Here is a 21,437-nt window from a genome sequence, read left to right as displayed (position 1 = left end):
CATCTCTTCAAATACAATCACATATGCTTGCATCTTGAAGGCATGTGGCAATTTGGAAGACGTTGAGATGCGCAAAAGATTTCATGAGACATTCCTAGTGAAGGGTTGTCGAAAAAAAATGTTATGCTTGGCACTGCCTCGGTCGACATATATGTCTGGAATTTCGAGGGCATCTCTTCAAATGCAATCACATATGCTTGCACCTTGAAGGCATGTGGCAATTTGAAAAACACTGAGATGGGCAAAATATTTCATGATAACATTCCTAGTCAATGGTTGTCGAAAAAAAAACGTTATGCTTGGCACTACCTTGGTCGACATGTATGTCCAAAATTTTGTCTCTTGAAATGCATTGTTTGCGGGATATGCGCAAGAAGGACTGGGCCACAAAGCTATGGCTACTTGCTTTAGGATGCAAAACGAGGGCACTTTGTGCACTATGTAGGACTCCAATATGAGCAACAAGGATATTTTTAGACAAGAGCTGTGTGCTTGACACTGCCCTGATCAACATGTATGCCAGATGTGGTGTGCTTGAGGAGCTTTCTATCTGGAATTTTGTCTCTTGGAACGGGATATGCTCAGCAACGGTGGGTCCAGAAAGCTCTGGGCTATTTTTAGCAAATGTGAAGCGCGAGAACATTTCTCCAGATGCAATCACCTATGCTTGCATCTTGAAGGCATCTGGTGCTATGCAAAACGCCAATATAGGAAACATCCTTTGTTGATGGGAGCATCTCCTCATTGTCGATTATTCAACAAACCTATGCTAGTGATGTGCGTTGTGTCCCTCCCGGTCTCTCGCTGGTCTTGGATCTATTTAATCATTGGATGGAAGAACATTGTGATCTGTCTTTGGGCGTGTCTCTCGATGTGTGAACTCTCTCTCTCTCTCTCTCTCTCTCTCTCTCTCTCTCTCTCTCTCTCTCTCTCTCTCTCTCTCTCTCTCTCTAGCCCTGCTCGACATTGCTCAATCTCCAATAGGTAGAGGCCAAGAAATCTTTGATCCTAGTATCGTATAACTCTAGATAGAGGCCAAGTTTTTATGCTAGCTGTGTCAGAGAGACAACAGGCAGAGCTTCACTATGAGATAGGTGGCCACTTTCATTGCCTCATTAGTGAAGGTTTTAAAAAGCAAAGCTATGCGAGATGTGTCCGAGAGACAATAGGCAGAGCTTCAATATAGATGCCTCAATATTGGCCAATCTCAATCTCCAAATAATGTGATGATGTTTGAATTTTGTCTACTAGTACATCATAATCTATGGGACAATTGAGTGTCCATGTAGGCAAGCCTAGATAAGAACCATCCTCTATGAGCTAGAGAAAATTCTTTGAGCTCCTATATAGGTTATACTCATGTCCTCTGCATATCCAACTGAAACAAATTGTGTCATAGAAGTCTAGTGACCTCCCTCCGTTTGTGTGAGAGAAAGAGGGTGCATCTAGAGAATATTGAAGTGGGGGAGGATATCCATAGAGAAACCATGTAGCTCAAACCAGGTTGCCATCTGTCCATATGAACATGATATATCTCCCTATGCTATCAAGTTCCAAGAGGACTCCAGAACAACCAAGCATAACAATCTCATGGGCGAAGCTGATTGTAACACAAATGGCTTGCATAGAGAAGCTAGCCAACATTGTGGGCAATCAACTGCATTTCAAAGTGATGGTGATCGAGCGGCCCACATCTGCCAACCCTCGAACTCTAGTACCACGTATGTCAAAAGAGAGCATGTGGCATATGGTGACCATGTTATGCACATATGAAAATTGATGGAGCTGAATGAGGGGGAGGGGGGGTGTCCAAAGTTGGAGATAAACCCTGATGATGTCGTAGCTCTGTCATACTCATCCGGGACGACGGGTTACAGAAGGGGGTGATGTTGCTGCACCGGGTTTTGTGATGAGCATCGTGTAGTAGATGGATGGTGATAATCCCAATATGTGGTTTTGGAAGGAGGATGTAGTGCTTGACATGATATAGACCATTATCCTAGAACCAAATTGACGACAAGCTGCCTCACATAAAGAACTCAGGCTGCATTAATATTAGCCTATCGCTATGTTTAAACAATATAGTGTAGAGGCAAAATAACAAAATGAGGTGTCTCCCACCTCGATATTCCTAGCCTGCTAATTGAGTCATTTTTCCTTTATATGCACGATGTATGGTCGAGAGTCAAGCTTTGCCACATTCATATCTCTTTAAGCTTAAATACATCCTGCATCTTTTGTATTTTTCTTAACGCATGTTTTGTGTCTGATAGAGAGGATATATATTCACAACAATGGATGTTTTAATTGTACAAGCACGACTCCAACTCGACAACACTCCAAGGTCCATTATCTGCATCCAATCTCCCATGTCTATGTGTTTGCGTGGCACAACAGATAAATGCTACGGGGCACGGCATGGCTTTCATTTCTTATAATTTTTGGAGAGACCACAGTGCCAACTCTCCACCTTACTGTTGTATGGTACTTTTGCATGACGTGCATTGTATATTTAGCATTTTCATTTTGCACCTAACTACATGACCAAATGTTTAACTATTCACATTACTTTTATGTAGCTTCATTCAAACATTGTCCTCCGGCTTGCACAATTAGACGACACCCGTATACGATCATCAAGTCGGTAGTGCAATTCAAATATTTAGTGCGTTGATACTTTTTGTATTTTTTGAATTTGTCAATGCTTCGTTAAGATTAGTTTAGCCACATGTTTTTCTCACTAGTACATGCTCAATCTCTATCAGTGAATCTATATATCAAATAAACACACTTCTTTTCTCACACTTCAAAAATTCAACTTATGTATTACAGTACTCAATACACTTTGTATATGTTTACTTTATTCCTAGGTGGTTGATGTGAGTGTGCGTGTGTCCTTGTTCCACATCTCTACACTAAAATCTACTAGGGTAAAGGGGCCAACTTAAGGCCACCCAAGCGAGGTGGCGAATTTCTCTCTATCTCATGCACTGTTTTCAGCTTGGGACAGCGCGTTGGAGAGCTCAGCACGAGAACGGTTAGGCAGAGAAGCCGCATCACGAATGGCAAGGCACGTAGTTCACAGGACCTCAAAGGATATTTCACATATTACACAAAAGGTAGTGAAAAAGGGGCCAATGAGGTGCCAAATCAGAGCCATTTATGCGTCACGTCAACATGAACGCGCGATCTGACGGCCACGATCCCATATTGCGTTGCACTAACCAGCCCAACACTGGCCTCGTTGTGCACACCGCTGGAGAAAATCCATATTATTAATAGCAGTCAACGAGTCCTAGTGCAGGGCTGGTTTTTTACTGGCCCCTTTACCCGAAACATATTGTCTCTGACTTGCAATACTAAACCGCATCGACCAATTTCTATAGCAAAGGTCGTCGAGTCGTCCGATACGCACTTCAATATTTCATATATATATATATATATATATATATATATATATATATATATATATATATATATATATATATATATATATATACATATATATAAGCCTCCGTGTCAACCCACTTGTATATGCCAAGAAGGTTGTTGTAGTGCTTGTGATATCAATATAAGGAGCTGCTCTTGTATAATGCAAGTGGCACGCTCATTCTGGCCTGATCCCGTGTACACTACATTGGTGGAGTTGACACAGGGTAGTTCTCCTTCTATCTTGTAGGTGCCCAAATGAGGCAACGAGGCACCAACCATATTAGCAACCTCTTTCTCGTACATCAGCAAAGATAACTGATGGCGAGGTCTTGTTGACGTTCTTGGCTACTAGAATAGTGTGTCGACACCGGCTTCTTCAAGAACATTGCTCTCTATAGCAAGGTGTTTGCAAGGTGGCCAAGCCAGGTCGGACAACGACACTGTTAATTGAAGTAGGTCGAACACCTTCAGGGACTATTGCGACGCCCCCTGTTTCAGTTTATGCTAGAAGGTCATGTGATGCAGCTTGCCGCTCAAGGGCATTCCAGATCAATTATGATGTGACCATCACTGGCCTAAACCATCAGCTTGTGCAACATTGTCTTTCACTCAAGTCCAACATTAATTTCGCAGGCTCCGTTGTTAACCTCTCTGGTCGCCCGAGCCTATGCATGAGCCTATGCATGAGCTTGATGAATGCCCAGGCTACTATTGGCTCATTAGACCATGCTGTTTATGCGGTTGATGTCATGTCTGCCCGATTCAGTAAAGCTTTGTTTGGCGGCAACCAAGGCCACATCAAATGGGTCGCCTGCATTCCACATCCATGCCAGGTCCAATTTGACGCAATCCTGGATGTGTTGCCATCTTCAGGCCTAATCATGGAGGAGAAGATAGCTACTCAGCATCAAGAGATTCAAAGGCTCTTGACAGAGAACCCACAGAGAATCAGAGGCTGGTTGCAACTCATGTGGCCCTCCGACAGGAGTTGGCTGCGACATAGCAAGAAGTATAGCACCTGCAACAAGGTTTGAGAAATATATAGGGGGAGAAGGAAGCGTAGCTTCGTGGCCTTGCTGAGAAGTCTTCAAGAATGGAACAAGAACTTCGGCCTTTGGAACTATTGAAGTTGGATTTGCAAAGAGCCCAGGCAGATGCTCAGGAATTTTGCTAAATCCTACAATGCAAGTAAGCACATGCAAGTCATGTCACTACATCCGAATGCTTAGGAGACAAAGATGATGGCAGTGGTGATGAAGAAGGCCACTTGGCATGCATGCATACAAGTTTATTTTAGAGATAGGAGTTGCTGCAGCTTTGTTGCAGAGGTGCCCGGTCTTTTCGCTTTCATAGTGGTGATGCAGAGTCTCAACCCCATAACGTATCCTTTTCTATTTTATGTGTTTATTAGTCAAAGTCTCTTTTCATTTAAGTCCTGGTGACCAATCCCCATCATCACACCAAACCCCTTATGGAAATGAATGTATGTCGCAAAAATGTCGTGCCCAATCCTCAGTTTTTCCTTCCTCGTCTTGTCCATTACATTGGGATAGCAACTTAGTGTTTGCATAAGCGAGATGTCTGAGTTCCATGCCTTGATGATGTTCGGCATGATGACAAGTCTAGCCCCCAAGCTCAATCCCTTAGCCCCTAAGCCGTTGTATGATCAATCCCCCCAAATGAGGTGTTGGAGTTGATCCCTTCATGTCGAGTTGATTCTTACCCCAAAATTCTAAAAAGATGTCCATCTTTTTTCCCCTAAGGGGGGAGGTGTGGTGTGTGGTCGGACAAACCACGGTGTGAACCCACTTGTATATGCCAAGAAGGTTGCTGTAGTGCTTGTGATATCAATATAAGGAGCTGCTCTTGTATGCAAGTGGCACGCTCATTCTGGTCTAATCCCGTGCACATTGTTAGAAAAAAACCGGGGTACAACGTATTTTAACTGGCTAAAATCATAGAAACTCGGTTCGATTTTGAGCTTGAAAACCGGCAAATTTAAGTGTAATAGTACGGCCAACCGCCTTTGACACGTGGCACTGGAAAACTAAGTATAGATTATCGGCAAAGAATTTCAAGTTTGCCCTTATTTTCTTCGGTTAGAGCCCTGCGGCCGTGTACACTACAATATATATCACATTTCATAAGCTAGCGTCAGTCTCTCTCTCTGTGTGTCCGTGCGTGATGGCTGCGTCGTCCTCCTCATCACACCGTTACTGCACACATGACTTGACGCCCGAGGCCAAAAGGTATGCCATGCTATTGCAATTACAGGCATCATAATTAGTTTTATCGGCTGAGTCCTCCCATTCTAATTTTTTGAGTCCTAATTCGTCGATCATGAGCTGAATATGGCTGGCCAATGTCGATACCTAGTTATGCATGTCGATTTTCACATATAAGATGACAAATCTATTCTTTACGTGTAAATCTACACATTCCATTGGCATCTACATGAAGCCCGAAACAGACTAAGAATATGGCCCCTATCCGACTGTGATTCGTGCTGTGGTTGATTTCTAATCAAGGTAACATCTAAGTGTGAGCGCTTAATACACAGTTAAAAGTTTACAGAGAATTCTGAGAGAGACAATGGAGAACACACAGAGGTATGTTGCGATGGTTTCATTATATTAAATCTGTGTAGTTACATAGGCGCTGTTTTGGTTGCGCCGTTACATTCTGTCGATTTATTCGACGTCTATTTGATCCTTAAATTTGTTGTTTTAGTTCTCTATTTTATTTTTTATTATTTAGTTACGCTGACACCCCCCATAATAAAAAATAGTCAGATCTCCAATCCAATGATAGAGCAGCAGTTGTAGTGCTTGTCTATCTGCAAGCTTTTTGTGAGGAAATCTGCAGCATTATCATTTGTGTTGACATAAGTCAGGCTGATGATCTTATCTTCGACCTTCTGACGTATGAAGTGATCTTGAATGTGTAGATGCAAAATGACCGATGCTCGAGCTCTGCGCTTTCACGGGATCGGTCAAGATACTACCTCTATTCTATCAGTCATCTCCCCTTGACCTCAAGTGTCAAACCAACCTAGACAAATGGCGCACGACCTGGAGAAAGTATGCTATGCAAGACCCAAATCGCATTAATGCCTTGAAATTGGAGCAGGCTCTTCATGGACTCTGTGCACGCGAGGGCCTTATATTCGATCCATCTCATGGTGAGCTAGCCTACTTGGAAAACATAGTTTCTGCTATTTCCAAGGTGATCCCTCCAGCCGTTCATTATGATGAGCTGGGCATAAATGGCAAGGAGCGCTTGTGCAAGGTAGGACAACAATTTGGCTTGAATCTTATCGTAGATTGATGGTAATGGTGTTACTCATGACGTGATCAAGAGACTTTGAATGCAGGTCATCGTTGCCAAGTTTGAAGAATTAGAATCAATTGCACTTCAACCAAGTTGCAGCCCTCTTCAGTCACGTGTGTGCATATTGGGTATGTATGGGCTTCCGGGGAGTGGCAAGTCCACCTTATCTAAGTGCTTGTGCAATCACTACTCCACCAATCTCCATGGTAAGGCATTGTACTTGAACTTGCCCACAAATATCACTGATGATAAATTGGTGGATGTATGCAAGAAGCTTGTTCCAAGACTCTCAATTTATCACAACAAGGTGGACCTTACCAATGTATCAGAACTAGAGCAGGTACTTTAATAAGATGTAATGTTTCTTGGTAAGTTCATAATTGTGTCAAGTGTGGATTCTGCAATTCAGCTGTCTTAATGTTTCGGTTTTGGATAGATCTGAATGGCGCACTTAATGAGGGGATTACACTTGTGTTACTGATGCAGATGTATTCTATTCTCAGCTCTCATAAGTTGCAAAGCTCTAAGGTCTTTTTGGTGGTGGACAACATTGTTGAGGAGACAATCCATTTTGTACAACGGCTTATGGGGGTTGTAGTTGGCGCAGGGAGCAAAGTGCTGCTTGTTGCTCGGACGTACAATCTGATACATCGTCTCCTTCATGGTCCACACATTAATAGCCCTTGTGTGTATGATTCTGTAAGAGTGCCAAATGTGAACAATGAGGAGGCCCTTCGAATACTTCTACAAAGTAGAGATTGTGTGAGCTTGGCGAATTCTTGTGCACTGGATAATTTACCTCCAAGGCACAAACAGATGTTAGAGGAGGTTGTCAGCATGTCTGGGTTTCACAATTCCAAAGTCTACCTTCCGCTGGTGTTAAAGTTGATGGGAGCTCAGTTGGGCCAGTATAAACTAGATGTGTATGATCGATGGAGAGTGAACATGGAGAGATTTGGGACTCAGGTGCAAAGGTGTAAAAAGCAAGCTATCATGGACCTTGTGAAAGATAGCTTCACGAAGCTATCTTCTCATCTTCAGTTTCTGTTTCTAGATATTGCTCTCTTCATCATTCCAAGTGTCGGAATATTTACATGCACGTGAGCTTCTTAGTGTCATTCATGAGTGCACTCTGGCAGACATTAAGATGGATGTAAGTGATTTTTTAACTCGAATTGCAAGTAGAGTTTCAACCATACTCTAATCTTAGTGTGTTTTATTAACTTCGTTTTAACTTTTTCCTTTTGCAGTTGCAGGACTTGCACAGACATTGCTTTTTGGAAAATGAGGACTGTCTATTTAGTGTTCATGATGTGTTCCTGGAATTTGCTGCAAGTCTTCCAGAAGCTGCTAGGTATTATATGAGCCTTGGCAAGAGAAATCATCCACACATGTTGCTAAAGGATCAGCTTTCCCCACCATCAACTGAGGCAAGAGAACTTGGATTGCGCACTGTTGTCCTGGACAATGTGGGCATAGAGAGATTCAGGTTTTGGCCTGGCGTTTCTAGCGTGAAAGCCCTGGTTTTAAAAAATTGTATGAAGCTAGCGGTGTTGAATCTAGTTGGTTTGACCTCACTCATGAGTTTAGATATCAGCAACTGCCCATGCTTGAATTGTGCAGAGTTGCCAGCTGGTTGGGATCTAGTGCATAGCATCCGAAGGCAGGAGTGGGTTGGTAATGGAGGCAAGAGGATGCTGCCGCAGAAGAGCAGGAGCACAGAACAGGGAAGGCAACTAGTATGCTTAGGGAGGGTGCCCTCTCATGCACTCCAACTATGGTTAGTTTGGGTGGTTTGGCATCTCAAATGACAGGGCTGCAAGTGCTGAGGCTAGTAGGCACTGGGACTACACATCTGAGAGATATGAGTGCAGTTTGGCCTCTCCTACTTAATCTGGAGGTCATTGAAAACTCTCTGGAGTATATTGAGGTTGGCAATCTTCCATATGTAGAATTGAGGGGGGAGCAGCCCCCCTTAAACACTCTGTGCTTGTGTGTGTGTTACATTGTAGTAGACAGAGAGGGGGAGAGATGGCGATCTCACAGAGACACAAGAAGACGTGGATAGAAATGCCATATCGATTCATTGGATTGCAGTTACATAAATAGCTTTTGGATGCATCGTTTGGCATCTCTTATGATGACGTGGAATTATTATTCCAACACTTTTCCATAATTCGAGTCATCAGAGGAGTATGTATGCAGAAAGAAAATAACAATGCATACGCTTGTCAGGTGCAGCGATCCACCCTCGATGCGTGCAAGTGTACATGCTATAGAGATGATTACATCATGCTATTCAAGCTACATGATGATTGGGTTCGCATCAGGTGAGTTGAATCAGCCCGGATCAAGGTTGAATCCGAAGTGGAAAAGAAAGTTGATGTCGATTCCGGTTTTCAGCTTTGGCTTTGATTTTCTGGTTATCTCTTGCAGATTCCATGTCTTTTTACGAGCTTGAAATCCATCATTACTGCCCCGCAAGGGAGTGAAAAGCATGAGCAACTCTCCGTCCTGAGAAATATCCGTTGTCGAGGTTGCGTCAGCGATTTGCTTCATCCAGGATGTAAGAGATCGCAAGTAGAAGGAATTGTCCCTCGTAATGAGAAGAATTTGGAAGATCACCTGCTGTGGGGGGTATGGATAAGGTTATGACTGACATTTGTTGGAGGACCATAGATAAGCATGAAAGGAGTTGGAGGAAATGGGTATGCAGCAGCCTACAACAGATTGGTGGGTTTTCTTTATCACACCCACCTGGGTCAAAAGGGGTGAGCTCCAAGGACAGAAGGAGATTCGATTCCGGGTGCAAAAGAGGAGGATCTTGGTTGTCAAGAGCAACAGCAGGAAGGATGGTACGAATACAAGACACTTTGGAGCTGCTAGTTGGGGGTTCACCATCTTCTTCGAGATGGATTCCAATAAATTGGCATGAGGTCGGGTTGCCTTGATGAACTATGATTGCTTCTTAAAAGGCAAGAATATCCAAGCTGTAAGGGTGAGGTACAGTGCTGATTACTTCAAGTAAATTGTGGGAAGGCCTCTCTGCATTGTCGTCTCCACCATTTAGGGTCTGACCATGTGGGTTCACGGAATGTGGAACCACTTGGAGATCATTGATAGAGGGGTTGCATAAAGGGAGTGGTTTTGTACCAAGAGAGGCTACAGCACGGATTGGAGCAAGATTTGTTGGGTTGGCAGCATCTAGAGCATTGTTTGCTGGATTGGCAGCCTTGAGTGGGGCTTGGGGAATTGCTTCATCAAGGACTTCGTGACTGCAGTAAGACAGGGATATGCCCTCAGAAAATTCGATGCCTGTCAGGTATTGAAGTGGCGCGAAGTTGTTGGAAAGGGCTTGATTGTCGACCCCGTTTGTTTGATGTACGGACTCGATCAAGGATCCAAGGAAGGTGGTGATTATTGCTTCCTCATCATGCAGGGCTGTAGCAGGAACAACTTCGTCTGCATCAGTCGGCAAGGTTATTTGCAGGCACTTGACCATCACCTCTAGGCCAAGTAGCCGCAGTAGGGCACATGAGGGCATCAAGGCAGAGGTTGGCCGTGTTTACAGACATACATTTGTCGCTATCATGAAGGACACCAATTACAAGAGATTGCGCAGGTTGCAGGTCATTCCACGTTCCATTTCGAACAGGGACATCATTTCGGACAACATCAGCAGCGAATATTGGCAGTGTATTGGAGTTAGCCATGAAGTAATATGAGTGAAAGGTTACTCTAGTATCATCTGCAACTGGGGCAGAAATCACTTGAGCCACTTCTTCTTCGTGAAGGGAAGCTAGGAAGGTTTCAATTATTGCATCTTCTTCATCAGCATCATTTGGGGCAGCAGCTTGTTGAGCGAGAGGTAGGGCTTCCACAGTTGGTGTATGCGAGGCGCAGCAAGGGCATCGCTTATGGTCGAGGAGCACATACATTTCTAGGTGCTGCTTCAACTGTGCATCATGAGCATCCTTGGCAGGGACAGGAGGATGATCCTTTTCATCGCCAAAAAGAGCATGAACGGGCTCGTACAGAGGCCAGACTTGGGCCTCGACAGCCTGCAAAGGGGAAAAATCGCCCAGAATCGGCCTATCTTGCATGGCTCGGACCATGAATTGGAGGAAAGAAACTTCAGCAAGGGTTGGAGCAAGGCGCAAGTACAGTGTAGGCCAGGATCGTGAAGTAAACGCACCAGGACGCCCGCATGCCCGGTACTCGTGATACCATGTAGAATTGAGGAGGGAGCAGCCCCCCTTAAACACTATGTGCATGTGTGTGTGTTACATTGTAGTAGACAGAGAGGGGGAGAGATGGCAATCACACAGAGACACGAGAAGACGTGGATAGAAATGCCGTATCGATTCATTGGATTGCACTTACATAAATAGCTTTTGGATGCATCGTTTGGCATCTCTTATGATGACGTGGAATTATCATTCCAACACCATATTTGAGAAGTTTCATTTTTGAAGGGGGTGCACGGAATCTAAGGGCCTTCGTTCGGGATCCTGGGGCTATCTTTAGCGGCTATGCTGATAGTGAATTCAAAGGAGCTATAAGGCCAAGGTGGTTGAGGGGGATGAATTTGCTAGGTGGGTGTCCAAAACTGGAGAAACTGGTAGTGTGCTCTGCTTCCTTGCGGAATGGATCGGGCACATTGGTCACATCCAAGCTGCACAAATTTTGGCTCAGAAGCTTTTGGCATGGAACACATCTTCCAGATCTAGCAATGCCGGCACAGTCTCTTCAGGAGCTGGTGACGTTGGAATGTAAGGAGCTGTAAACTATAGATTTCATGTACTGCTTTCAAAGTCTCACAAGAGTTTCCTTGATAGCATGGCCCAGCCTTTTGAAAGTTGGGGGAATGGAGAACCTACCTGAGCTTTGTGAGTTGGAGATCAGGGGTTGCGAAATGTTATGCTCTTTGAATGGTTTGAGCGGTCTAGTAAGCCTCCAAAATTTATCAATTGAAGACTGTCCAAATTTACAGATTTTGAGGGGTTTGAGTGGTTTGCTAAGCTTGAAGGAATTCCTTGTGGAAAGAGGCTGTCCAAATTTAGTTTCTTCTGAGTGACATTCAATATCTGACAAAGCTAAAGCACATATGTACCATCATACCTGCCGCTTCAATGCACAGCAACTTTGATGTAAGAAACCTTGTCAATCTTGAAGGCCTAATATTATACACCAACATGGGTGTGCATCATATGCCAGGGAGGTTTGTCGGCATAGAAAATTTACGAAATTTTGAGTTTCTCTGTCTAAAATCCAGTAACGAGGGTGATGGAGTGATATGTGCAGGAAAGAAAAAATGCCCTATTTCATTGGACTTGAGGACGCTTCTAGTTGGAGAGTTGAAAGTGCCTCAAGGAACCACATCTCCTCTTTCGTCAATTACTTGCCTTAAATTTGATGGTTTGCCAGAACTTGCAAGTCTAAATGGCAATTGAGTTTCTTGAGACTTTAAAGACACTTCAATTGTTGCATCTTAGTGTTGGAATGATAATTCCACGTCATCATAAGAGATGCCAAACGATGCATCCAAAAGCTATTTATGTAACTGCAATCCAATGAATCGATACAGCATTTCTATCCATGTCTTCTCGTGTCTTTGTGTGATCGCCATCTCTCCCCCTCTCTGTCTACTACAATGTAACACACACACATGCACATAGTGTTTAAGGGGGGCTGCTCCCCCCTCAATTCTACATGGTATCACGAGTGCCGGGCATGCGGGCGCCCTGGTGCGTCTCCTTCACGATCCTGGCCTACACTGTACCTGCGCCTTGCTCCAGCCCTTGCTGAAGTTTCTTTCCTCCAATTCATGGTCCGAGCCATGCAAGATTGGCCGATTCTGGGCGATTTTTCCCCTTTGCAGGCTGCCGAGGCCCAAGTCTGGCCCCTGTACGAGCCCATTCATGCTCCTTTTGGCGATGAAAAGGATCAGCCTCCTGCCCCTGCCAAGGATGCTCATGATGCACAGTTGAAGCAGCACCTAGAAATGTATGTACTCATCGACCGTAAGCGATGCCCCTGCTGCGTCTCGCATGCACCAACTGTGGAAGCCCTACCTCTCGCTCAACAAGCTGCTGCCCCAAATGATGCTGATGAAGAAGATGCAATAATTGAAACCTTCCTGGCTGCCCTTCACGAAGAAGAAGTGGCTCAAGTGATTTCTACCTCAGTTGCAGATGATACTGGAGTAACCTTTCACTCATATTACTTCATGGCTAACTCCAATACACTGCCAATATTCGCTGCTGATGTTGTCCGAAATGATGCCCCTATTCGAAATGGAACGTGGAATGACCTGCAACCTGCGCAATCTCTTGTAATTGGTGCCCTTCATGACAGCGACAAATGTTTGCCTGCAAACACGGCCAACCTCTGCTTTGATGCCCTCATGTGCCCATCTACTGTGGTTGCTCGGCCTAGAGGTGATGATCAAGTACCTGCAAATGCCTCTACGGTCGAGACCTTGCCGACCGATGTAGACGAAGTTGTTCCTGCTACAGCCTGCATGATGAGGAAGCAATAATCACCACCTTCCTTGGATCCCTGATCGAGTCCGTACATCAAACAAACGGGGTTGGCAATCAAGCCCTTTCCAACAAGTTCGCGCCACTTCAATACCTGACAGGCATCGAATTTTCAGAGGGCATATCCCTGCCTTGTTGCAGTCACGAAGTCTTTGATGAAGCAATTCCCCAAGCCCCACTCAAGGCTGCCAATCCAACAAACAATACTCTAGATGTTGCCAACCCAACAAATCTTACTCCAATCCCTGTTGTAGCCTTTCTTGGTACAAAACCACTCCCTTTATGTAGCTCCTCTATCAATGATCTCAAGTGGTTTCACATTCCGTGAATCCACATGGTCAGCCCTTGAATGGTGGAGACGACAATGCAGAGAGGCCTTCCCCCAATTTACTTGAAGTAATCAGCAGTGTAGCTCACCCTTACAGCTTGGATTTTCTTGCTTGTTATGCAGCAATCATAGTTCATCAAGGCAACCCCACCTCATGCCAATCTATTAGAATCCATCTCGGAGAAGATGGTGAACCCTCAACTAGCAGCTCCAAAGTGTTTTGTATTCGTACCATCCTTCCTGCTGCTGCTCTTGACAACCAAGATCCTGCTCTTTTGCGCCCGGAATCGAATCTCCTTCTGTCCTTGGAGCTCACCCCTTTTGACCCAGGTGGGTGTGATAAAGAAAACCCACCAATCTGTTGTAGGCTGTTGCATACCCATTTCCTCCAACTCCTTTCATGCTTATCTATGGTCCTCCAACAAATGTCAGTCATAACCTTATCCATACCCCCTACAGCAGGTGATCTTCCATATTCTTCTCATTACGGGGGACAATGCCTTCTACTTGCGATCTCCTACACCCTTGATGAAACAATCGCTGACGCAACCTCGACAACAGATATTTCTCAGGACGGAGAGTTGCTCATGCTTTTCACTCCCTTGCGGGGCAGTAATGGTGGATTTCAAGCTCGTGAAAAGACATGGAATCTGCAAGAGATGACCAAAAAATCAAAGCCAAAGCTGAAAACCGGAATCGATATCAACTTTCTTTTCCACTTCAGATTCAACCTTGATCCGGGCTGATTCAACTCAGCTGATGCGAACCCAATCATCATGTAGCTTGCATAGCATGATGTAATCATCTCTATAGCATGTACACTTGCACGCATCGAGGGTGGATCGCTGCACCTGACAAAACAGGCGTATGCATTGTTATTTCCTTTCTGCATACATACTCCTCTGATGACTCGAATTACGGGGGAGTGTTGGAATGATAATTCCACGTCATCATAAGAGATGCCAAACGATGCATCCAAAATCTATTTATGTAAATGCAATCCAATGAATCGATACGGCATTTCTATCCACGTCTTCTCGTGTCTCTGTGTGATCGCCATCTCTCCCCCTCTCTGTCTACTACAATGTAACACACACACATGCACAGAGTGTTTAAGGGGGGCTGCTCCCCCCTCAATTCTACACTTAGGAATTTGACATGCTTGCAAGGGTTTGAATGTCTTACCAATTTCAAGACTCTGGAGGTCGTAGATTGTGAATCAGTCGAAGAGTTGCCCTCCTTGTCACCATTGGTTGGTATGGTGGAGCTCCATATTGAGAAATGTGAGAAGCTAAGAAGCATCGACGGCTGCAAAACAATGGAGAATTTGGCAGTATTATATTTGATCAAATGCAGAAGCCTTGAATGCTTTCTGTTAGATATTGATGGCAGTGAATATCCACCGTTGGTGAATCTGAACTTGAGAGGAAGCAAATGTGCAAGGTTAGAGCATGCATTTCCGTCGTTCGTGCAGGACAAGGAGTTTTATGTGTGCAAATTTGTTAAATGCCTTGGAGTGGGAGTTTTATGAAGATCTTGAGGTAAGAAATCTGTTTGCTACGTGCATGGTGTCAAATTGTATGCCACACCTTCACTTTTTTGCCAACTGTGCTGATTTTTAGATCATCATGAGCTCCCTATATATAGCTAGATAAACAGTACCTTGTGCGCTGCAGTAGCTGATGATAATGATTTTGTAAGGGGGCCTTTTCCGACACCAGCTCTGGGAAATAAGGCATGTGCACAATATACCTAGCTATATTTGACAAGGGGCTTCCATCTCCCCAACCGCTCCTAATTAGTATGAGGTGCCTCATCTGCACATGCCATCATTGCTGTTCACTCTTCTTAGTTTCTTTGATGCTACCTTGCTCAAAATGTTGTTTTCAAGGGAAATATTGTGGGAACTTGTTTAGTTGATTGCAGACCGGGAAGGGGATAACTGTGAACGCAGAAGACATGGTTGAAATGTGGGTGGAATTTGGTTGTAATGTAGGGGAAGCCGAGGGAACAGAGGGAGCTGGGAGTGCGGCTGGTGCAGACATTGGAGGTGGAGCTCATCAAGGGATTCGATCCATTAATAGAGGGCGATGTATGCTGCTCTGGTTTTGAGAGATGGGCTGCAGAACTGGAAAAGGCATACTATTGTGACCTTGCACTGCATCGGAAATTTCATGAAGAGGTCTGCAGGAACGGAGTGTGTTTCGAAGATTGTTGTATGCTTCCTAACCCAGTCGAGGCTATGGTGAAATTGCTACGCTGGCTGGCGCAGCGCGCTCTTTCCCAAGAGACAGCTCATCAAGGAATTCGAATCCAATGCTGCCCATGTTGAAGCTTCCAAGTCGGATACCTATTGTTATGTTGGTGATATGAGAACAAGATCATCACTTACTATGGGCTCTTTGGAAATAATTCCCACAACTAGGAGTTATATAGGCCTACTTGTAGACCATCTGTCACTTGACCAAAAGACCTCTTTTACACTCTCTTTTCCACCTTAATTTGTATAAAAGACCTCTTTTACACTCTCTTTTCCACCTTGATATGTATACAAGAGCTCCAACGTCTCCACCAGTCACTCGGAATCAAAAGGATCCCCCCACTCTGGCAGCAAAGTGCCCACCCAAGACCTCTTCCAACAAAGGCAAGAAGGTCAACTCCTTTTTCCTTCTCGACTCCTTGGGTGAGGATGATTTAGATGAAGGTAACCTTGAGCTTTCACTTAGTAGAGCAAGTGAATGCTCTAGACAGCCAGCTTATTGAGTTAGAGCGAGGATAGAGAGACCTCGAGTAGCCAGTGGCCAACCCCTATGGAACTGCAAAACTCCAAGTGAGCCCTCGATCCCGACATACCCACCAAAGCCTCCTAAGCATAAGCCCAAACCCAAAAAATAAGGTGTCCTTTTTGAGGGTTTTCTATTTGTATCTATTTGTATCAAGGTTTTCATGTCTTTCATTGTAATGCTCTCTCTTATATAAATTCACGCACTTTACTGGTATATAATAAAAAAGCTTGATACCTTTTTCCTAGTGATGTCCGGCTTTATTGCTCTTGTTTTACCTATGAAAAATTAATATAGCTTTAAAAAAGCGATGAAAAAAAGACATTTCTAACTAGTAAAATCTCATATCTCTACTCTAGAGTGGCAAAAGAAAAATTCCCACTCAATATTTGCATGTAGAAAATCGTTGCCTCACGTTTTCCCTTCAAAAATAATAGTCATGGGAATGACCCACTATGGGTGGCTGTGTCATTAGCCGCTCGCGCATCTCCGCATCTCCACCGCCACCCGCCTCCGCCCGTAGGCGCCAAAACCAGTCTAGTCACCACTGTAGCAGCGGCCACAGGCAGTCCGCCATAGCTCACCACGCTTGGAGCTCTGCCTCCACTTCACTACACCCCACTATGGTCACAAGCTCAGCTATATACCCCGACTTCCCATGTGCATGTGGGACTTCTCCGTTCGCCACGGTGGCACTACGAGGAGCCTTCCCCCTTCAAGCTTCAAAACTCCCCTCTAAACTCCACTAAAAACACATTTCAACAAATCTTTCTTTCCCCCATTTTTAAATGCTCTCCCTTCCCTGCTTGGTGATCCAACCGTTGACCTGTAAATTTCCTTTGAGATTTCATGTTGCTGGCCTTGAGCTCCACTGCCTTAGCTCCTTTTTGACTTCGACGGGCCTGCTAACCAAAGCGATCAAAACTTGAAAGAACCATCTGGCACCACTTTATTGCAATTGCTCCCCAACTTCAAACCTCAGCGCCTTGCTGATCCAGACTCCGTTCGCCACACCGTCACATCCTGTGGTCTTTGTATACCGTATACTCTGCATACAAATCCTAGCAAGGCTCCAAAAATCTCAAATGGCACACCGATCGAGGCGACCAAACCGGCATAGAATTGGCCTCCGTCGGTGAGACTTTAATTGGCAATATCCTAGAAACGGGGAGTCCAAATGATGATCTGAAAAGATCGACATGCTCCACGTAATGATCTCTACATATCCATGCATTCACATTACCTTTGACCGCTTGTCTCCATCTGCCCTATCCGTCTTAGATTTGCAATGCACTTTAGCTTCAAACTCAAATATCTTGGGCTCTGTAGCTCTGTTTGATTAGCCATCTGAACCTACTGTAACAGACTTGGACACTCCAAGTCGAGAATCTACCACGACACCACAAATGATGCCTTAAAAACAATTCACAATTCACAATTGATTCGACACTGGCCCGACAGAGTTCTGTGCCTAGAGATATTGGCCCCAAAGAATGGTGCCCCTTTCGGTATTTCTTTTTGTATTAATCTGTTGCAAAGTACAAGTGGGTAGCAGGGACTCACTCTCAGACTCTACTTCCAGATGCTCTGAGAAGTGAGAGCCCAACTACCTATATAAAGGTTCACAAGGGATGCCAAAAGCAAAGCCCAAAAGCTGAAAATCAAAGCTATAGCATGTTCAATATTTTTATCTCTCAAGCTATACTTGGCAAATAAAGCAAAAGGCTTTTTAAAAATAAAGTCTTTCTCTCTCTCTAACTCCTTGCGTAGAAAATAAAGCAAGACCAAAAGCTGTGTTGCGTAGACAAAAGCAAGCCAAAAAGCTACCATACGGAAATTCTGCTAACGTAATTTACGGGACTGCTGTACAGGCCTGCCATGTCGTCAGGCAGTCCGTACACCACCTGCCACCTCAACATTTTCCAACGGTTGTTTTTCAGTAGTAGGACGGGTGTGCGTGTGTGTATTGGGCACACCATGTCACCAGTTTGTGACGTACCCCCCTCTTGAAAGCATTGTAATCGCCCTCAATTACGCCTGCAAAACAGACAGAGACCATAAACCGTCTTGCAGACACTGACTGTTAGTACCGACACACTAGGAACACACATCTAGCAGATATACCAATCGACAATCACATCACAGGACATCACATGACAAATCACATTCAACATTCATTCGGATCTCAGACCATGATTTATCGGCAATGCAATTAGCAATCGCATCTAGATCTACTCAGGACCTCATAGATGCCCGATTGACTAATCCCTATTGCAACCATGTCTGTCGAGATCATTCAGACCAAAATGCTGCACTCATTTCGTCTATTAATTCTTGCACTTAAAAACAAGTTAAGAAAAAATCAATTTCATACTATCCGGAATTCCATATGTCATACAGTAGAATACTGTCAGCTCTTAGTATCGCTGAAGCTCAAAGAGACATCAGTGACTAGCATTCAAAAATCAAGGCATCTGTTGACAAAGGAGTGGAGTAACTCCCCTCTTGTGCAACCCATTGCACCAGATCTCCGGCCAAGCTGAATTCGGGGTTCTATTTGGAATAGACTATGCTAAACCAAAAGATTCAAGGTAAAGATTCACATTCCGAGGAGTATCTGCTAGGTCCTCCTCCTCCATTCGCTTCGCATCATCCAATGTGGAGTAGGTCTTGAATTTAACCAATAACCGTCATTTCGCTTTACCTTCTTTCTTTCTGTGCCAATTTCAGTTCTGGAACGAGTATCTGCTCGTTTTCGTCCATTTCGGGTTGTTCATCATCAAGCACATTGCCTTAAAAAGGCTTCAAGAGACTCACATGAAAAACATTGTGAATCCTCCAAGTATTCTGGCGGTTGTTCACCATCAAGAATTCTGGCAGCTTATGGTTGTTCACCATCAACCACATTGCTTTCAAAAGGCTTCAAGAGACTCACATGAAAAACATTGTGAATCCTCCAAGTATTCTAGCAATTTCAGTCAGAAGGAGACATCATTGATCTTTTTGGACATCTGGAAAGGTCCGTAGTATCGCATACTAAGCTTTGGAGAAAGCCTCTCCTTTCCCTTTTTCTTTCTCAGGCGTGCCTTCTCAAAACGTAAGCTCACCCAATCATTCTTCTTCAATTTCAAATTGTGACGATGGCGATCTGCTCCCTTTTTCTGTCTTTCCTGAGAATTCTACAAAGCCTCGTGGACTTTGGCAAAGTCTGCAAAGGCCGTGTCCAAGTCACGCATGTACTCATCGGCTTCAAATATCTTATCTTTCGTGCTAAGGAAGGGTGAAACCTTCTTAGCAATTTCAATAATCTCAAATGGCACCTTTCCCATGAGTTAATTGTGTTTCTGTAGGCATATTCCACCAAAGGTAAAAACCTTTCCCATGCAGTCTTCTGATCCCACGAAGAAGACTTCAACAAATCCAGTACCATTGAATTAGCAATCTATGATTGCCCATCAGGCTGCGGGTGGAACAATGACGAGAACTGCAACCGCGTGCCTATGTTCTTCCAAATAGCCGTCCAAAACAAACTCGTGAACCAGGGGGTCCTTGCCGGAGAGAATCGTCTCAGGCATGCCATGTAATCTGAAGATCTGGGCAATAAATAATCGTGCCCATGTTGTGTTCTCGAGAGATGAAATTTATTGCAATACTTTCCCAGGGGCTGGTGGGTATGGTTAAAGGCTGTAACAATCCCTGTGCTTTATGCCTGTCAAACTTGACCTTCTGGCATACCAAGCAACCGCGCACAAACTCGTCCACATCCTTCTTGAGTCTCCACCAAAAGAAGTATCTCTCTACCCCTTTCAAGGTGGTAGCAATGCCGTGGTGACCCGTAAAAGACAGACAATGGCATTCAGTTAGAACCTTTTCCCTCAACGGCTGTGTAACGCACAACATGGTTTTCCTCATCAAGTAGCCATCCTGAATGGAATATCCCACTACTTTCTCCCCATCCCGTGTTCGTGTAAAAACGTTTACAAAATCCGTATCTGTGGCATACTGGTCAACCATATCCTTGAAGCTCCTATGATGTATCGCGGAAATAGCCAGAACCAACGGCTTTCGAGACAAAGCATCTGCCACCAAATTCTTATGTCCCTGGGGGCACATGGACAATCTCGAAGTGAAACTATGACAAGATGTTCTCCCAACAGATCTGCTTTTCCGATAGCTTCTTCTGTGACAAGAAGTAACGTAAACTCTGATGGTCTGTAAAGACAATAAAATCCACTCCGAGTAAGTAATGCCCCCACTGAGTAAGAGCATGGATAACCGCCAAAAGCTCTTTCTCATAAATCTGTGCTGTCAATTCCGGCCTTGAGAACAATCGACTATCGTAAGCAATGACATGGCCTTCTTTCATTAAGACCACACCCAGACTATGACCACAAGCATCACAAGGTACTTCAAATGACTTCTGCAAGTCCGACAAAGTCAAAACTGGTCCCGTAGTCAATTTCTCTTTCAATGTCTGAAAGGCAGTCACCTTTGTGGGTCCCCACGAGAAAGAGACTCCTTTCTGTGTCAAGATATGCAAAGGGGAAGCAACCTCTGCAAAATTTCGAATGAATCGCCTGTAGTACGGACACAATCCCAAGAAGCTTCTAACTTCATGGACATTATCAAATTGGGCCAATCACGGATAGGCCGGATCCATTTGCACTCCTACTGTTGACACAATGTGTCCCAAAAAGTGTATCTCTGGTAGGAAAAATTCACTTTTCTTCGCATTAATCACTAACTTGTGATCTCGTAATGCCTAAAATACTTAAAGCAGATGATCTTTATGTTCTGTCTCATCCTTGGAGAAACAATGATATCGTGAAAGAAAGTGCCAACAAATAGCCTGTACTCTCGAAAAATCTTGTTTATCATCCGATTAAATGTCGCAGGAGCATTGATTAGGCCAAAAGGCATCACCAAAAACTCAAATAACCCAAAAGTCGTCCGAAAAGCTGTCTTGTAGACGTCTCCCTCCGCGATTCGGATCTGATGATATCCACTTTTCAAGTCCATCCT

General features: G+C 44.3%; 5 protein-coding genes across 7 annotated transcripts; 4 read left to right on the top strand and 1 right to left on the bottom strand.

Moving 5' to 3' along the window:
* Positions 1 to 512: 512 nt before the first annotated feature.
* Positions 513 to 4,466, top strand: LOC147416883 (uncharacterized). The gene is made up of 3 exons (XM_086507997.1): positions 513 to 687; positions 3,001 to 3,119; positions 3,846 to 4,466. The coding sequence occupies exons 1-3, from the start codon at positions 513 to 515 to the stop codon at positions 4,464 to 4,466; spliced, it is 915 nt and encodes a 304-aa protein (XP_086364123.1).
* Positions 4,467 to 5,531: 1,065 nt separating this feature from the next.
* On the top strand, positions 5,532 to 8,339 carry LOC147416882 (disease resistance protein Roq1-like). Its single transcript, XM_086507998.1, has 5 exons — positions 5,532 to 5,681; positions 6,380 to 6,720; positions 6,806 to 7,102; positions 7,249 to 7,915; positions 8,013 to 8,339. Exons 2-4 carry the CDS (start codon positions 6,394 to 6,396, stop codon positions 7,864 to 7,866), a joined length of 1,242 nt encoding a protein of 413 aa, XP_086364124.1. The 5' UTR covers positions 5,532 to 5,681; positions 6,380 to 6,393; the 3' UTR covers positions 7,867 to 7,915; positions 8,013 to 8,339.
* Positions 8,340 to 8,492: 153 nt separating this feature from the next.
* LOC147416881 (uncharacterized) lies at positions 8,493 to 11,889 on the bottom strand. The gene has a single exon (XM_086507999.1). It carries the CDS (start codon positions 11,034 to 11,036, stop codon positions 10,230 to 10,232), a length of 807 nt encoding a protein of 268 aa, XP_086364125.1. The 5' UTR covers positions 11,037 to 11,889; the 3' UTR covers positions 8,493 to 10,229.
* Positions 11,890 to 12,430: 541 nt separating this feature from the next.
* LOC147416880 (uncharacterized) lies at positions 12,431 to 14,685 on the top strand. Its single transcript, XM_086507995.1, has one exon. It carries the CDS (start codon positions 12,431 to 12,433, stop codon positions 13,301 to 13,303), a length of 873 nt encoding a protein of 290 aa, XP_086364121.1. The 3' UTR covers positions 13,304 to 14,685.
* A 161-nt stretch (positions 14,686 to 14,846) lies between these two features.
* On the top strand, positions 14,847 to 16,176 carry LOC147416879 (uncharacterized). Of its 3 annotated transcripts, none has more exons than XM_086507996.1 (2): positions 14,847 to 15,173; positions 15,629 to 16,176. In XM_086507996.1, the coding sequence occupies exons 1-2, from the start codon at positions 15,084 to 15,086 to the stop codon at positions 15,962 to 15,964; spliced, it is 426 nt and encodes a 141-aa protein (XP_086364122.1). In that variant the 5' UTR covers positions 14,847 to 15,083; the 3' UTR covers positions 15,965 to 16,176. The 3 variants fall into 3 exon arrangements, 1 of the variants encoding a protein (XP_086364122.1); XR_015187477.1 differs by having other exon boundaries at positions 15,157 to 15,173; positions 15,309 to 15,771; XR_015187476.1 differs by having other exon boundaries at positions 15,167 to 15,440; positions 15,629 to 15,766.
* Positions 16,177 to 21,437: the final 5,261 nt, after the last annotated feature.

This window comes from Adiantum capillus-veneris, unplaced genomic scaffold (assembly GCF_014529385.1).
Source record: "Adiantum capillus-veneris isolate H3 unplaced genomic scaffold, ASM1452938v2 Hic_scaffold_396, whole genome shotgun sequence".
Taxonomy (NCBI): Eukaryota; Viridiplantae; Streptophyta; class Polypodiopsida; order Polypodiales; family Pteridaceae; genus Adiantum; species Adiantum capillus-veneris.
The sequence above is the reverse complement of the archived record's forward strand: the minus strand, read 5'-3'. Positions and strand labels throughout refer to the sequence as shown.

What these genes read in the sequence shown, in the direction of transcription:
- LOC147416883 (XM_086507997.1), top strand. Translation starts at nt 513, where the DNA reads ATGTATGCCAGATGTGGTGTGCTTGAGGAGCTTTCTATCTGGAATTTT. An exon ending in TTGCATCTTGAAGGCATCTG is followed by an intron (nt 688 to 3,000) that starts GTGCTATGCAAA and finishes CACTGTTTTCAG; the next exon opens with CTTGGGACAGCGCGTTGGAG. An exon ending in TTTCACATATTACACAAAAG is followed by an intron (nt 3,120 to 3,845) that starts GTAGTGAAAAAG and finishes GGTGTTTGCAAG; the next exon opens with GTGGCCAAGCCAGGTCGGAC.
- LOC147416882 (XM_086507998.1), top strand. Translation starts at nt 6,394, where the DNA reads ATGCTCGAGCTCTGCGCTTTCACGGGATCGGTCAAGATACTACCTCTA. An exon ending in GCAAGGAGCGCTTGTGCAAG is followed by an intron (nt 6,721 to 6,805) that starts GTAGGACAACAA and finishes CTTTGAATGCAG; the next exon opens with GTCATCGTTGCCAAGTTTGA. An exon ending in ATGTATCAGAACTAGAGCAG is followed by an intron (nt 7,103 to 7,248) that starts GTACTTTAATAA and finishes TTACTGATGCAG; the next exon opens with ATGTATTCTATTCTCAGCTC.
- LOC147416881 (XM_086507999.1), bottom strand. Translation starts at nt 11,036, where the DNA reads ATGCACATAGTGTTTAAGGGGGGCTGCTCCCTCCTCAATTCTACATGG.
- LOC147416880 (XM_086507995.1), top strand. Translation starts at nt 12,431, where the DNA reads ATGCACATAGTGTTTAAGGGGGGCTGCTCCCCCCTCAATTCTACATGG.
- LOC147416879 (XM_086507996.1), top strand. Translation starts at nt 15,084, where the DNA reads ATGCATTTCCGTCGTTCGTGCAGGACAAGGAGTTTTATGTGTGCAAAT. An exon ending in AGTTTTATGAAGATCTTGAG is followed by an intron (nt 15,174 to 15,628) that starts GTAAGAAATCTG and finishes GTTGTAATGTAG; the next exon opens with GGGAAGCCGAGGGAACAGAG.